The sequence below is a fragment of the Elephas maximus genome, chromosome 22 (genome assembly GCF_024166365.1).
Source record: "Elephas maximus indicus isolate mEleMax1 chromosome 22, mEleMax1 primary haplotype, whole genome shotgun sequence".
In the NCBI taxonomy this organism is placed as follows: Eukaryota; Metazoa; Chordata; class Mammalia; order Proboscidea; family Elephantidae; genus Elephas; species Elephas maximus.
Genome location: NC_064840.1, coordinates 26,731,463 through 26,747,326, shown reverse-complemented (window position 1 = coordinate 26,747,326; position 15,864 = coordinate 26,731,463). Strand labels below are relative to the sequence as shown.

Below are 15,864 nucleotides of genomic sequence, written 5' to 3'. Positions count from 1 at the left end.
TAGGGCAGTTCTAGTCTGTGCTATAAGGTTGCTACGAGTCGGAATTGACGTGATGGCAACGAGTTGGGTTTTTGGTTTTATTTGTGAAAGCGACCCATTTGTGGTATTTCTGTTATAGCAGCACTAGATAACTAACAGTGGTTAATTGACTTGGTGAAGGGGATATGGCCAGGAATAGAGCTCAAGTGCTAATCAGGCAGTTCAACTTCAGTGCCTGCCTCCTTAGCCACATGGGAATGCTGCCCCTCAAGCGCTGAAGCCTGGCATGGAGCCTTCCCCAGTCTGTCTCAGCTTCCTCTTCCTTCTGCCTCAGGCTACTGCCCTCCTGGAATGCTCTGCCCTAACCAAGCTTGCACAAAAATTGCTTCTCTAACTAATCCTACCTGTTTTTGCTCCCTTACCCCATTACTTTAGTCTACAATAAAATTATTAAGGGCCTTTCCGTGGGAAAATAAAAAACTAATTGATGATTAGGAAATAAGTAGATTTAAATAAGAAATCAAGAGATCGCTCAAATGAAAAGCTAGATGCAGGGAAAAGTCAGTCTTTTTTAACAGATGGTGCTGGCAAAACTGGATGTCCATCTGCAAAAAGAAACAGGACCCATACCTCACATCATACACAAAAATTAATTCAAAATGGATCAAAGACCTAAATATAAAACCCGGAACTGTAAAGATCATAGAAGAAAAAATAGCGTCAACGCTAGAGGCCCTAATACACAACATTAACAGGATAAAAACTGTAACAACACACAAACTCCAGAAAATAAGCTAGATAACTGGGATCTTATAAAAATTAAACATTTATGCTCATCAAAAGACTTCACCAAGAGTAAAAAGAGAATCTACGGACTGAGAAAAAATTTTTGGCTCCGACAAATCTGACAAAGGTCTAATCTCTAAAATGTACAGGAAAATCCAACACCTCTACAACAAAAAGACAATCCAATTAAAAAAATGGACAAAGAAAATGAACAGACACTTTGCCAAAGAGGACATTCAAGTGGCTAACAGACACATGAGGAAATGCTTGCAATCACTAGCCATTAAAATAAATAAATAAATAAATAAATAAATAAATAAAATTTTTTTTAATGCCATTAGAGAAATGCAAATCAAAGCCACAATGAAATACATTACTGGCACGAATCAAAAAAACAGAAAATAACAAATGTTGGAGAGGCTACAGGAAGACTGGAACTCTTATGCACTGCTGGTGAGAATGCAAAATGGTACAACCATTTTGGAAAACGATATGGCGCTTCCTTAGAAAGCTAGAAATAGAAATACCATATGATCAGCAATCCCACTCCTAAGAATATATCCTAGAGAAATAAGAGCCGTCACACAAATAGACATGCACACCCATGTTCACTGCAGCACTGTTCACAATAGCAAAAACATGGAAACAACCTAGATGCCCATCAACAGATGAATGAACAAACAAACTGTGGTACATACACACAATGGAGTGCTACGCAACAATAAGGAACAACAGTGAATCTGCAAAGCATCTCACCACATGGATGAATCTGGAGGGCATTATGCTGAGTGAAATAAGTCAATTGCAAAAGGACAAATATTGTATGAGATCACTACTATAAAAATTCATGAAAAGGTTTACACACACAAAAAAACAATCTTACGAGGGAGGGGAGGAGTGGGGATGGAAAAACACTAAATAGACAATAGGTAAGTGGTAACTTTGATAAAGGGTAAGATAGTACACAATACTGGGGAAGCCAGCACAACTTGTGCAAGGCAAGGTCACATAAGCTCCATAAACACGTTCAAACTCGCTGAGGGACTGAACTGCTGGCCCAAGGGCTGTGGAGACCATGGTCTTGGGGAACATCTAGCTCAACTGCATAACATAGTTCATAAAGAAAACGTTCTACGTTCTACTTTGGTGAGTAGCATCTGTGCTCTTAAAAGACTGTGAGTGGCCATTTAAGATACTCCACTGGTCTCACCCCTTTGGGAGCATGGGAGAGTGAAGAAAACTAGAGACACAAGGGAAAGATTAGTCCAAAGGATTAATGGACCACATAAACCACAGCCCCTCCCAGACTGAGTCCAGTACAACTGGATGGTGCCTGGCTACCACCACTGACTGCTCTGATAGGGATCCCAGTAGAGGGTCCCGGACAGAACTGGAGAAAAACACAGAACAAAATTCTAACTCACAAAAGAAGACCAGGCTTACTGGCCTGACGGAGACCGGAGAAACCCCGAGTATGGCTCCCAGACACCCTTTTAGCTCAGTAATGAAGTCACTCCCGAGGTTCACCCTTCATCCAAGGATTAGGCAGGCCCATAAAACAAAAGGTGACTAAAAGGGCACAACAGCCCAAGGGCAAGGACGTGAAGGCAGGAGGGGACAGGAAAACAGGTAATAGGGAACCCAAGGTCAAGAAGGGAGAGTGCTGACATGTCATGGGGTTGGTAACCAATGTCATAAAACAATATGTGTATGAACTGTTTAATGAGAAGGTAGTTTATTTTGTAAACCTTCATCTAAAGTACAATAATGAAAAATAAATAAATAAATGGATATTTAAAAAAGGCTAGATGTAAATTTAAATATATACTGTGATCTAAGGATTTTTTGAAACGCACATAAAAAATACTGGAAGGAAGTAATAGCTAAAGGTTAACAAGGGTTGTTTCTGGGTGAAAGATTTTGCTAACTGCTTTCCTGATTCTTTTTTTTTTTTTTAATAAACTTTTCTAACTTAACATACGTTACCTTTATTATCAGAAAAAGCAAGCAAGCAAGTAAGGCCATCTCGAGGGATAACTGGTATGTGGGTGATTGTGTCCTACAGTCTCAGAGTGAGGAGGACTGGCAGAGGTGTCCAGGTGAGCACATCTCCATAATGGTCTATGCCATGAGCAGGCAGCCAAAGGAGAATCTGCAGGGGCTGCAGCATCTCTACAGTGCTTCCATTTCTGATAGAACCTTCCAGCTCACTGCCTTCTGATGGGATCTGAAGTCCATTCCTTTCACAAGCCAAGAGCCCTCTTTGAACTCTGCCCTCATCTGCTCTCGCAACAGTGCAGATCGTGACATCTTTGATGCCAGCCCCCAACACCCCTGAAGCAGGTAGTGGAAAAGGGCAAGGGCTTGAGAGTCACGCCTACGTGGCATGGAATCCTGGAGCTTGGGCCAGGCTTCTGTGGACCTGAATCCTGGCTTGGCCACTTATTAGCCATGTACTCTCAGGCAAGTCTCTTCCTTAAGATAACCTGTTTCTTTATCTGTAAATGAGGATAAAGAGTGCACTTATCTCTGGGGCTATAGCAAGGATCCAATTGAGATAACTTACGTACAAGCTTAGCACAGTGCTGGCCCCTGTAAGCACCCAAATAAAGGCTATCACTGCTTTCTTACTCTTATCTCCAAAGTAAACTTCCCCATTCCTTCAACTGTTAATTAATGACATACTTGTTCAATTGCCTAAGACTTCAAGATCCTCAAGGACAGGAACTATGTGTTAACACATTTTTATTTCCTCTCTCCCACCTACATCCCTCACTTCTAAGCTGACACTCATGTATTTGTGAAGTGACTTGCAAGCACCATTCCACCTCCCATCCCACTGCTGCCGTGAATCCCCCTGCGCCCACCTAGGCGCCCACCTTTGGAACCTTTAATTTGGCATGTGAGGGCCGTCTGTGGGACACCCTCCAGGCCCTGCTTCCTACGAACCTATCATCTTTTGGAGCAGTGGCAAGTTGCCTTTTCCGAAGAGCACACAGAGGTCCAGGATCTTTGGGATGTCGAACAGGAAGTTATTGTAGAGAATTTCTCCAAACACAGATGGGGAAATGAAGTGATCCTAAGGAAAAGTACAGAGAGAAAGGATGAGAGACATGCGTGGGGGTTCATTATACTTTTGTGTATGTTTAAAGGCTTCTATACTAAAAAAAGTTTTTTTAAAAAAAGCAATCTCCTATATGGGAACTCTCGGTACTTTCTGCTCAATTTTTCTGTGAAACTAAAACTGGTCTAAAAAATAAAGTCTATTAAAAAAAAACAAGATTCTATTTTTGTCTATTTGTCTGCATCAACAGAGGAAGGAAAGTCAGGAATAGAAGGAGGGTATGGAAAGTGTGGCTCATTGCCTCAGTGAACAACTGCCTCCTTTGCCATGAAACAAGAAGAAATGGATGGTGTCCGACTACCATTACTGAACATTTTGATCAAAGATTCTATAGAAGAATCTTTGATCAAAAGGAGGAAAATGCAAAACAAAATTTCAAATTGTCATGGACTCCAAATTTTCTGGAGCCAAGAGGGCTGGATGAACCCCTGAAACTATTGGCCTGAGAATTCCTCTAAAGTCTTCTTAATACCAAACAATAGTTTAGCTTATGTAGTAAAAAATGCCTGCCTTGAGCATTATGCTTTTAAAAACCATCTATATGGGATCAAAGTGACAACAGCAACTCAAAAGATTAGACAGGAACCTTAGTGGGCAGTGAGTTTATGTTAACAGGGGAGAAACAATTCAGAAAAGATGGGTGAGAATGGTTGTACAACTCAAAGAATATAATCAATGTCACTGAATTGTACGTGTAGAAACGGTTGAGTTGGTGTACGTTTTGCTGTATATATTCTCAATAACAAATTTTTAAAAATCCTATTTTTGAAATAAATATACATACACAAACTCAAAAAAAAAAAAAATCCCCAAAGGAACATGCGTATTAACAGAGGGAGGGAATTTTGGGACTGACCTTCACTGTCGACATAACATATTTCTGTAAAGTTCAAACAGCTCAGAGACAGCATTATTATTTTAAAAATAGGAAGAAAGACAGTAAAAATTTTTGAAAAACGCATCAAGTTCCTTTAAAAACTCAGAATCAATGTTTCTACCCTCTGACGCACAAGTAAAGGTGCAGTCACGTGTCAACTGGCAAAGAGCCCTCGGCTCCCATTGAAGAAAACACTGGATGTAATGCAAACTGGCCAGGTAAATGAGAGGATAAGGGCAGTGGCACAGATTTCTTCCCCAAAGGTGGAAATAAAGGCTGAGGGGACACAAAGAGGAAACTAGATGCTTCCAGAGCCTTCATTCCCAGGGGTGGCAAATCTGGCACAGAAGTGTTAGGTGTCAAGTGGTGACGTGTCACGGGATCAGGAGCTTACTTTGGATTCCTTGTGAGTGGACATACGGAGGAAGGTGAGAAAAACACTGTGATGGAGGTGCTTCTGCATGTCAACAACCTCAGGGGTTGGGGCCACCCACTCATCAAATTTTCGGGGGACATAGCAGAGGTAGGAGTCCAGGCACTTCTGCAGGGTCTCGTCGAAGATAACCTAAACCAGGAGACAGGAAAGTGAGGGTTTATCTCTGAGGCCTGAGGGCTTACAAATGGCTTGGGCGGGGGGCTCCCGGCCCAACAGCCCTGGCCTAGTGCAAACACACCAACCCCCAGGGACCAAGGAGGTATGAATGAGCGGGCTAAACACAAAAAAAAAAAATTCTAAAAATAACACTTTGGAAGGCGTTGTGTAAATATCATCAATACTGTGACACAAGAAAGAGTAATCCAAATCATAATTTGCTGTTAAGGATCAGTGTAAGAAGTAGACAAAAAAGCACCTCCTGGGAGGAAAAATACAACAACAGCAACCAACCAATGGCATGTCACATGTTTTGTCTTAGTGTTAATTTTGATAGAATGTTACCTGGCACCAGAACTTATCGTGAGGCAAGGCCAGGAGCCAGTCGAGGTCATTGGCTACGAAGGTGGCGCGTTCCAGGTACTCCTCCACTAGGGCGGGAATGTTGTCTTTAGGGGGCGGTTTGTATAACACAAAATACCGGTCTGCCTTCTGTTCAGGGTGCTACGGATCCAAAAACCACGTGTTAACGTGGCAGAGGTTAGTCAGCGAGGGCCCATTTGCCAACCCACAGCAATGACAACACTTGGCTGTTCTAACCGGTGACCCTCCAAGGAGCTTTTAAGCATAAAGAACCAAGTGTACCTAACAAAAGGGGCATGGTTGCATCCTGGGAACACTACGCAGTCATTAGAAGCCATGTTTTTGAAGAATATTTAATGACATGGGGAAAGGTTAGGGGAAGAAAAAGCAGGATACAAAATTCTCTATTTAACATAATCAGTTTTTTTTTTGTTTTTTTTTAGTATATTTGTTTAACACATTCATACATTAGTGCAGATTTTTAAAAAAAGAAGTGGGGACTATACCAAAGAACTGTGCTTATCTCTGGGAGATGGGATTATGACTTAATATATTTTCCAATTTTTCTAAACTGAGCATGCATTACTTTTTAAATTAATTTCCAATTACACGAGTGAGCATCCTTTCTTTCAAAAACTTAAAACAGTACAGAGAAGGTGAGTCACATGGGACCTCGGCCTTCTGGAGGTAACCACTCATTACCTACCATGTGCTCAGAGAGCACTAGGTATTTACATTAAAATATACCCACATAAAACATTTGTTTGGGTCTACTGTTTTTTCTTTCTTAGACAAATAGTATCATACAGTATGTATCATGATGCTGTACCCTTTTTATAATTAGAAAAAAACTTCAGTAATTTTCTTAAAGAAAAGATTCTAATCAAGTTAACTGAAGGTCTCATCTTAGAATCATAAATTCTCTTCCAACCCTTACCTTACCATGAACAAACCCTACTTTGCTCACCATGAAGAGGAGTCGATGGGCTGTTTTCTCCTCTGACTATATAATGGGCTACCTTCGCCAGGAGAAGTAGTAAAAGGGGGAAGGCCTATTATCTCAGCTGTTATCAACCACAATCCATTCACTTCCAGGTCTGTCCATCCAAGGGGCATAGGAAAGACACATGTGATTGGTCAGCCTCCTCAAGAACTACCTATGCCTCTACTGCCTAATGCAAGTTCTCAAACTGGGGTTTTCTGGTTCCACAGGATTCCTTCTGTGCCACTTATCAGGTGGATTTTCGGGACTCCCTCCTGTTGAAGCCCGAATTTATATAGTGGGGTTCCAGGTACAAGTTTGTTTGAAAAAGGAATTGTGCTAACTACAACAAGTTGAAAACCACTGACTAGAACCTAAACGCATCTCCCTGGCATTCAAGTTCTTCCCTACTCCAATCTGTTGATACCTCACCTACCAGGTCACCTCTCAGGCCAGCTTCTCACCATCTTCTGTGCCTTAACACAGATGACACCCCCCCTCCCCCGAGATGCTACCTTCCCTGCAATCCTGCTGACAAAAAATGGGGCCCTGCTGCGCCAGGTGCAGTGGGACACGTAAAAAAAGCATCCAGATTCTCACAGAGCCTACACTCAGAGGGGAGATGCACGTCTAAGCCACCAAATGAGCAAAAAACAGGAACTGCCCATTCAAAGCCTGGCAGAGGGACATGGGGGTGCAGAAAAGAATTAAGAAATTAACTATACCTGCAGGATGAAGGACAGTTTCCCAGAGCAGCCAGCATCTGAGCTAGGCCTTGGAGGATGGGGATTTTTAGATGAAAGAAATAGCATTTTTAAGTAGGAATGAAAATGGGCCAGTGTAACTGCAACACAGATTGCACTAGGCAGTGGGAGATGGATTTGGAGGGAATGCTGGAATGATGATAACAAAAGCCACCACTCACCAAGGACTTGCCTTGTGCCAGCTGCTGAATAGGCATGTTCCACAGCCATTTTTTTTTTTTTTTTTCCTTAATCTCCAACAACTATTTAGAAAGGAGATAGACTTCTCCCCATTTTAGAGGAGGAAATGATAACTCAGTAAGGTTCAGGAGCCTTCCCAAGATCACAGGGCTAAGGAAGCAACTAAGCAGGATTTGAACCAAAGCTTATACTGCAGACCTACTAAATGACCTACAGTACCCACATGCCATCTTCATCTCTCTGTTTGTCCTTCTGACCCTAGCTCTCCTCCAGGAAGCCTCCTTAACTCCCATTCCGGACAGGTTTAGGGGTTCACTCTGTGCTCAACCTACTGTAGCACTCGTAGAACTGTATCAAAAGTCTGCTTTCAGATTAGTGGCTGCTGGGACAGGGCGAGCGGGGAGGATGGATCATAAACAGCCATGAGGGCACTTTGGGGGTGGTGGAAATGTTCGTTATCTTGATTATGGTGATGGCTTCACAGATGACTATATAGGTCAACGCTTTCAAATTGTATACTCTAAATATGTGCAGTTTAGTGTTCTTCAATTATAGCTCAATAAAGTTATATAAAAAAGAGGGCCTGCCTTCTCATCTCTCTCCACTAGCCTGCGGGTCTCAGGAGCGGTCTGCGCATTGTTCACCACAGCAGTCCCAATCTCTACAACAGTGCCTGACATTGAGCAGACTCTCCATATACATTTGCTAGCTATTCGAAGGGATGAACAGTGGTAATGGAGGACTAGATCCTGCCAAGGTCTTTGAAGGAACCTGAATGCCAAGCTCAAGAGTATTGGCTTTATTCTGTAGGAAATGGGGGGCGATGGAAGATTTCAGGGTGAAACTACAACAGGATCCAGCTGTGTCCTCTCTTCTACCCAAGTCCCATACCACCCTTCAAGCCTGGGTAAGGTCCTACCTGCTCGATGAAGCTTTCTGGACATTTTTGCTCACCAAACTTCTATACTATCAACGTGATATTGATAAGATGCTGTTTTGCACCGTTCTCCAAATGACCCACTTATATGAGTCTTGTCTTCTTCAAGAGTCCACTCATCCCTTCTGGCCAAAGACTTTACTTCCTTTGGACCTTCAACAGCACTAAATATGTGCTGTGCGCACAGTGGCTACTCAATAAACTTTAGCTCCATCTATCACTCTGCAAAGGCAGCATGGTGGCTGCCCCCTGCCTAGAGATCTTCTTCCCCAAAATCAAGACTAAAGGGATAAATGTAGCGTGGGCACCTCCTCATGACAACTTTCAGGAGCACCCCGTGGCCTGCACAGTAACATTGTTTAGTGACCAACAAGACCCCCTCCTCAGTCAGGCAGCTGTCTCCCTCTGCTTGTCCCCCTTCCTATTCCTCAGTCAACATTCCCTTCACTGTCACTGTTTTCATCACCATCATAACTACCATCTATTGAGTGCTTACTGTGCTCTGGGCACAGTGCCAATTCACAGATGTCTCATTTAATCCTCACAACCACTTCACAATGCTGGTTCTACTATTACCCTTTTCAGATCCTAGGGCTTAGAGAGGTTAAGAAACTTGTCCAAAGTCACACAGCTAAATCTGTATGAGATTTAACACAAAGCCTGTGCTCTTTAACTCAACTATCCTGCTTCTTCCCCAAGAGACTTGTGATTCCCATCCTGGCTTCCCAACTTACCTTGCTCCATGATCTTGAAAAAAATCTCTCTACTTTTTAGTTTCCTCATCTGTAAAATCAAAACACCTACTTATAGGGCTATGGTACAGCTTAAATGAGATAATCCATGTGAAGTGTTTAGAACACCTTGAGACAGAGCAAGTGCTCTACAAATGTGAGATACTATTATTAGAAAGTATTTAGGAAGTAATTAGAAGCCATCCAGAAGGCAGGAACTAAAACACCAAGCCCGTTTTCCATGACTTTACTCAAGCCCCCAGAAAATACTTCCTTCCACCTTGTTCCAGTAAGCTCATATTCTTGGGAAAACAAGTGGGTATGGGGCTCCAGTCCTCCTGAATGTCTCCTTCAGCACCCTGGCACCTCTCCACAGCTCTAATCTCTCTGCCACCAGTAATCGGCATGTTCATAGTCTCCTTGGTTTTCAATCTCACAAACTCTGCTGGAGTCTTCGTACCTGGGCTTCTCATACAGTTGAGATAAAAGATAGCCCCAAGCTCTGAAATCGGGGTTCCCATGGAAGTGTGGATAACAGCTTAAAGGTTCTGAAAATGCCCTGCCTGAAACCTGAACACCTCCCTCAGGGTCAAATCCCCATCCTGCTTTGGCCAGATCCATTTCCAGGCCAGCTCATACTGAATCAGAACTGCCATCAGCCTCTGAGTCAAAGTTAAATGCTTTGAGGGGAAAGTACAGTGTGGCAACATGGGAAATACTATTTAAACTCAAGTTGCTCCTCAGAAGGAAACTTCTACCTGGAAGGCCCCATGATGCCCTAACTATTGAATTACAACCACGGCCCTAGGGTTATTCTTGGAACAGATAAACGTGGAGTTTACTTTTTGCTTCTGAAATTGCAAGAATGGTACTATCAGGCTGAAGGGCCTCAAGGCACCGGCTCACCAGGGCTGGTGAAGTACTCAGCTTTCCTGTCTTCGGGTCCTTGTGGGTGATCTGGAGTTCGTCCAGGGGCAGAGCTGGCATTGTGCTGCGTGACCCTCCTGAAAAGAATATGGATGGGAAGAAGAGAAGAGGCACCCAGGCTCCCAGGGGCAGGGGCCTGCTTAAGGCTGCCTCTTGAGCCCAGACAGAAACTTCAACATCGGGCCTTTAGGGCTCCAGACTTGGGCCTTATTTATGCACCTTGCAATTCAGACTGAAATGATCTTTTTGGCCTGAAGCAGTACTTCCCAGCTGAGGAGGAAAACACTCCTCAGGTGATTTCTGACATACTCTCACCCCTTGAGAAGCACTGACTAAAAGTACCTAGATGTTCTTTATTCTGGCTCTGGCTCTGTACCCTCTGTGGCCTGTGAGCTCTGTGAAGGATGGGTCCAGGCCCTCCTCCCACTGCCTCTCCCATGATCGGCACGAGCTTGGCACGGAGGTGGCCTCATCAAATGTCTGATGATGAACAACTGAGAATTAGGGCATTGCTGTCCTAACCCTAACCAGATTTTCAGTCTTTTGAGGGTTGGAGATATGGGCCTTTTCTCACTTGTAGAGGGTGCTGAGATTTACAATCTCCTTAGGCTTCAGGAAAGGGATTACCATTCCCATTTGTCAACAAGGACATGGATGAACAGGAGGTTCATGAGCGCACCAGAGAGGATGACAGAATTCATAGAAACCTGCCGGTGCAAGCTTCTTTCTCCAGAGGCCCAAGTTGGCCTCAGAGCTCCTGACCGGCAGACCCCTGTCTCCTGTCTTCCTGTCCAACGTTCTTTTCATAATACCACGCACCCTGACCCATAGGAGGGACATGCAAGTTGGGAAATCATAGAACTGAAATGAATTAAGGCCCCTTAAAAGACATGCCACAAAAGGTTGGCACAGTCTCAGTGACAATATGAAGACAGAGCAAGGCTGGGCTGAGGAAACCATGACCTCCCAAGCACTCACAGGCGAGCTGAGGGACAGGGGCAGCCATGAGTTACCAGGCGTCCCACATCTCAGGTATGGAGCCAGGCCCTGGTGATATGAAGACAGGCTGATACGACAAGGGTCCAACAATTATAACAGTAGTAATAATAACGAAAATAGCAGCAGCAATAACATGCTAGGTGCTATTCTATGTGCTTTTCTCATAGTAACTTACTTTACACATTTTAACTCCCTTTACACATAGTAATGTTCACAACAACTCAAAGGTGAGGTCTGTTATCAACCTCCATTTTATCAATGAGAAAATAGAGGCTCCGAGAGAATAAGAAACTCGCCCAAGGTCTCAGAGTTAGTAGTGATGAAGCAGGCTGACTCTTAACCATTCACTATATTGCCTCTGGTTTAGTTTAGCTTATGGGGGGGTGTGGGGGGACGGTAGTTGTCAAGAAAAGATTTATAGAGGAGATGAGCCTGAGTCTCGATATTGAGGGCTGACCAGGTAAGAAATGGGAGGGAAAGGTACCCCAGGCAGAGGAAACAGCAAAAGCAAAGAAAGGCAAGGAGGTGGAAAGCAGGCTAGTACACAAGGAACCTTGGTTTATGGTTTGTTTTAAGGGCTGTAGAGATCCCCATCCTACAGGAATCTTAAGAGAGAATCATCCTGCTTAGTCTTTGAGGTCCGTTCCAGCTCTAAGATTCCAGCAGATCAGATACACGGTCCCTGTACACATGAAGCGGTCTAAAAAAACAATCACGAGGCAAAGCAATGAAAGGGGTCCAGGGTGAGTTTTCATCGTTCAGCTTTGTGAAGCAGATAATGCCCTCTGCTGTGCGTACCTTGCTTCTAAACACGTTACTATCTTATTAGCTTCTCACAAAATCCTGTTAAAGACAAGGATTATTATGCTCAGAGGTCCAAAGGGGGGCCTGACTTGCTCAAGGCAAATACATCAGTGGCCCAGTTGAAACTGAGGCCCAGTTATTCTGCCTTGGCACCTGGGGTTCTTGTGTTGAATGTGCTAAAAATACTTCTTCCTTAACCCCCCAGCAATGCTGGAAACATCAGTGGTCTGCACACCAGTGCGGAGAAGTCTAAACAATTCACAGGCCAGTTCTTTCCATTCTTACCTGCTGTGGTGATATGAGTACTTTTATGCGGCCTTCTGCCCTGTTCCTTTGGAAAAACAGCTTGAGAGATTTTTCCTCTAAGCCCTGAGGAGTTAACTTTGCCCTAGTGTTCTATTCCAGAGGGCTTGTTACTTTTGTCCAGGTTGATTGACATTTCCTGAGTAACCTGTAAACAAGGGTTGTTTGATATTTTCTGCCTGCCCCTGGGCTGCAGCCTGCCCTATGACTGGCATGCACCTTGCAGGGATTGGTCAATAAACTATGCAAATGAGGTGAGTTGCCTACTGTGCAAAGGAAGTATCTGTGGCCTGCTGAGTGGAGGCTGGTTAGTTTGTGCCTCCCCCACTGGGAGGGGCCATGCCTTCAAATTGACAAGGAGTTGTGTATGTAAGCAGCCAACCCCACAGAGGTCTGAGAGACAGAAAGAAGCAGGAAGAGACACAGCAGGAAGAAACTGAAAGAAGAATGAAGAAAGAGAGGTAAAGAGAGAGAGAGAAAGGAGGCAAGGAGTCTTTTAAAAGAGCTGTAACACAGGTCGGGGGCTATAACACTGAAGACAGAGACAAGTCCAGAAGGGGCCCAGCAGCAGAGCGACAGCGATAGATGGCAGGGCCAAGAAAAGCCTGTCCTGAGGGGGCCAAGAGTGTTATACTAAAAACAGCCTCAAGTGTTACGCTAACAATTGTAGCCATTCATGTGAAGACAGTGAGCGGTTTTTCAAGCAGAGGAAGAATACAATCAGAAAGAGATGATAACCTGGTGGCAGGAAATGATAACTGAGATGACGTCTGCATGGCCAAGAGGAGCTGAGAGAGTTGTCCTGCACTGAAGAAAGGAAACTTTGCCTACATGCTTCCTGATCCTGATCCTGAGTTGTAGTCTGTTGATCCTGATCCCAAGTTATACCCTGTTCCTTAATAAACCAGTTAAGTGTAAGCATACACTGTGAGTTCTGTATGGCCATTGCAATGGATTGTCGAACCCAGGAGAGAAGGAGAGTGTCATGGGGAGGAGAGTTGGTGTCAGAATTGGTAAAAAGATTGGAAAGTGGACATATGTCTGACCTCCATTAATGGGAATCAGCTTCGGGTTGATCCTGGTCATTATCCCCCCTGAAGTTAGACAGGTTCTGACGCTATTACTACTACCATTTTATACCTGCTATTTTTTTTTTTTTTAATGGATGGAACTGAGAGTCCAGCGTGGGGGCCTAGGGTGGGAAAAGTAGGAAGGAGGACACACTGTGTTTCCACTCTTTAAACACAGCTGAAGTCCAGGCCCAGACAAATAGAGACAGCACCTGCCTTCAAAGAAATCTACTTCTACAAGCCAGTGCTTGCAAAGGCAATGAAGGGCAGGCTGATGCAGTGGTTGAATGCGCAGACTCCACAGTCCTGCAGCCTAAGTTCAAATTCCAGCTCTGCTTTTTCCTATTTATGTTTTGAACTGAGATAGTTCCTTAACTCTCTGAACCTTGGTTTCTTCATCTGTAAAACTGGGATGATAACAGTATATAGTCTTTTTGGGTTACTATGAAAGGTAATCAATGCTAAGTGTTCAACACAGTACCTGGCATATAATAATCACTCAGTAAAGTTTAGTTGTTGTTACTGTTCAAGTTTCTAACCATAGGCAGAGCACTTTGGGCTTCCTCATTTATTCAGCAAATGCTGACTGAATACATTTTGGGACCTGGATATTTGGTGTGGTTAAGAGATAAATAGAGGAAATTTCCAAAACTGGAGCATAGCAGAGAAAAGAAGTTCTACGTGGAAGGGCACCACAAAGCAACCTATAACCTGGGTGTTGAAGGATAAAAAGGAAAGATGGAGAAGAAGGGCATTCCAATGAAAGAGCAAGCGTGAGCAAAGGCTCAGAGTCTTAAAATGTTTGGCTTTCACAGAACAGGGAGACATTTGATGTTATTAGAAACACAAGGCCAGGGAAGGGATGACAGAAGTGAGAAGAGGCTGAATAGGGAAGAGGGAGCCAGTTTAAAAGGAGCCTCGAGTGTTATACTAACAATTACTGCCACTCACCTGAAGGCAGTGAGCAGTCTTCCAAGCACGGGAGGAACACAATCAGAAAGAGATGGTAACCTGGTGGCAGGAGAAACTTTCTATGAACTACTCAAGCTCAAAGACTGTGTGTTAACCTTTCACTCATACATTCAATTTTTTTTTTTTGAACATCTACTATGTGCCAGGCACTGAACCCCAGAGAACACTACGGTGGTCCAATAACAGACCTGGACCTGCTATTCATAGAGCTTACAATCTAAATGGGAAAGACAGATACTAATCAAATCGTCACACTAACAAGTAAAAAAAAAAAAGATTATGTATGTCACGTAGGTGAGTCCCATGGGGTTATGACAGCATTTAACAGAGGAACCTGACTTGAGAGAGAATGTCAAGGAAAATTTGAGTTTTCATCTAAAGTGTGAGTAGAAATGGACTAAGAAAACATTAGAGAATATGCTCTAAAAGCAGAAAGACAATGATCATGACTATGGCTGTGCCCCCACTGTAACCCCAGTGCTGGGCAGGACAGCAGAAGACAAATGTTAGGAAAGGGCTTTCTTTAGAAGGGAAGGTCAGTCTATGCATCAATTACAATAAGGGCTGGAAACTGAGCATTCCCAGGGCTACCGCTGCCTCAGTTTCTCTGTCTGTCATCATCCTTCTGGTCTCGGCCCAATATAATCCTACTCAGGTACCTTCCCAGACAGCCCTACCTAAAGTATTCACACCCCTAATTACTGACATAACTTTAATTATCTCGTGCATTTACTTTGTTTTACTGTCTCCTCCCACTAAACTGAAAGCTCCATAACGGCAGGAACCTCGTCGGTATTGCTCTATTTGTATCCCCAGTGTCTACACCTGTGCCTGGCATGTAGCAGAGGCTCGACAAATACTTGCTGAACGAATGAATAAACCCTGGGGAAACTGAAGCCTGGGGTGGGGGAGAATAGAACCGTGACTTATGCAAGGTCAATCTGGAGTCGTGCTTCGAACCCGGGGTTGCCGACTCCCGCAGCTTGGCCTCTGGGGGCCTAGGGCCGGGTAAGCCTCGGCCTGGGGCGAGGAGGTCCGAGGCCGCCTGAAGAACCGCCACAGCTCCTCCCGGGCCCCAGGCCCCGCAGGCAGCAGGGCCTCGCCGCACACTCACCTCGGCGGCTCTACCACCTCCGTTGTACCGCCGCCGCCGTCGCCGCCGCTCACGGTGACAGCTCCAGAGAGCCGGCACTTCCGGGGTCAAACGGCGATTCCGCAGGCGCAGACAGGAAGCCTCTCCGTGGCCCGGCCCCGCCCCTCCCGGGCGCTGCAAGGCCCCGCCCCAAGCCCGAACCGCGGTCTCGTCACTCCTCCCGGAAGCTAGACCCAGCCCTGGACCACGCCTCCAGCCTTAATACTCCGCCCCCAGGAGAGCCGTCAGGCCGTGGCCTCGCCCCCCCTTCTCGCTCCCTTTTGGCCTTCGTAGAGAAGGTGGAGGGCCGGCAGTGGGCGGGTTATGGTTCCACCATTTGGA

General features: G+C 44.6%; 1 protein-coding gene across 3 annotated transcripts in view; it reads right to left on the bottom strand.

Annotated features, from left to right (window-relative positions):
- Positions 1-15,590, bottom strand: part of ASCC2 (activating signal cointegrator 1 complex subunit 2) — a 43,547-nt gene extending 27,957 nt beyond the window's left edge. For 2 of the 3 annotated variants that reach the window (XM_049865844.1, XM_049865846.1), the window contains exons 1-6: positions 15,505-15,590; positions 14,370-14,429; positions 10,222-10,319; positions 5,704-5,862; positions 5,161-5,331; positions 3,715-3,844 (exon numbers count right to left, since the gene is read on the bottom strand). In XM_049865844.1, the coding sequence (XP_049721801.1) occupies positions 3,715-3,844; positions 5,161-5,331; positions 5,704-5,862; positions 10,222-10,302 (541 nt within the window). In that variant the 5' untranslated portion in view covers positions 10,303-10,319; positions 14,370-14,429; positions 15,505-15,590. Of the gene's footprint in view, positions 1-3,714; positions 3,845-5,160; positions 5,332-5,703; positions 5,863-10,221; positions 10,320-12,330; positions 12,497-14,369; positions 14,430-15,504 lie in introns of all 3 variants that reach the window. The other variant, XM_049865845.1, reaches the window with a different exon arrangement.
- Between the last annotated feature and the right edge of the window lie 274 nt (positions 15,591-15,864).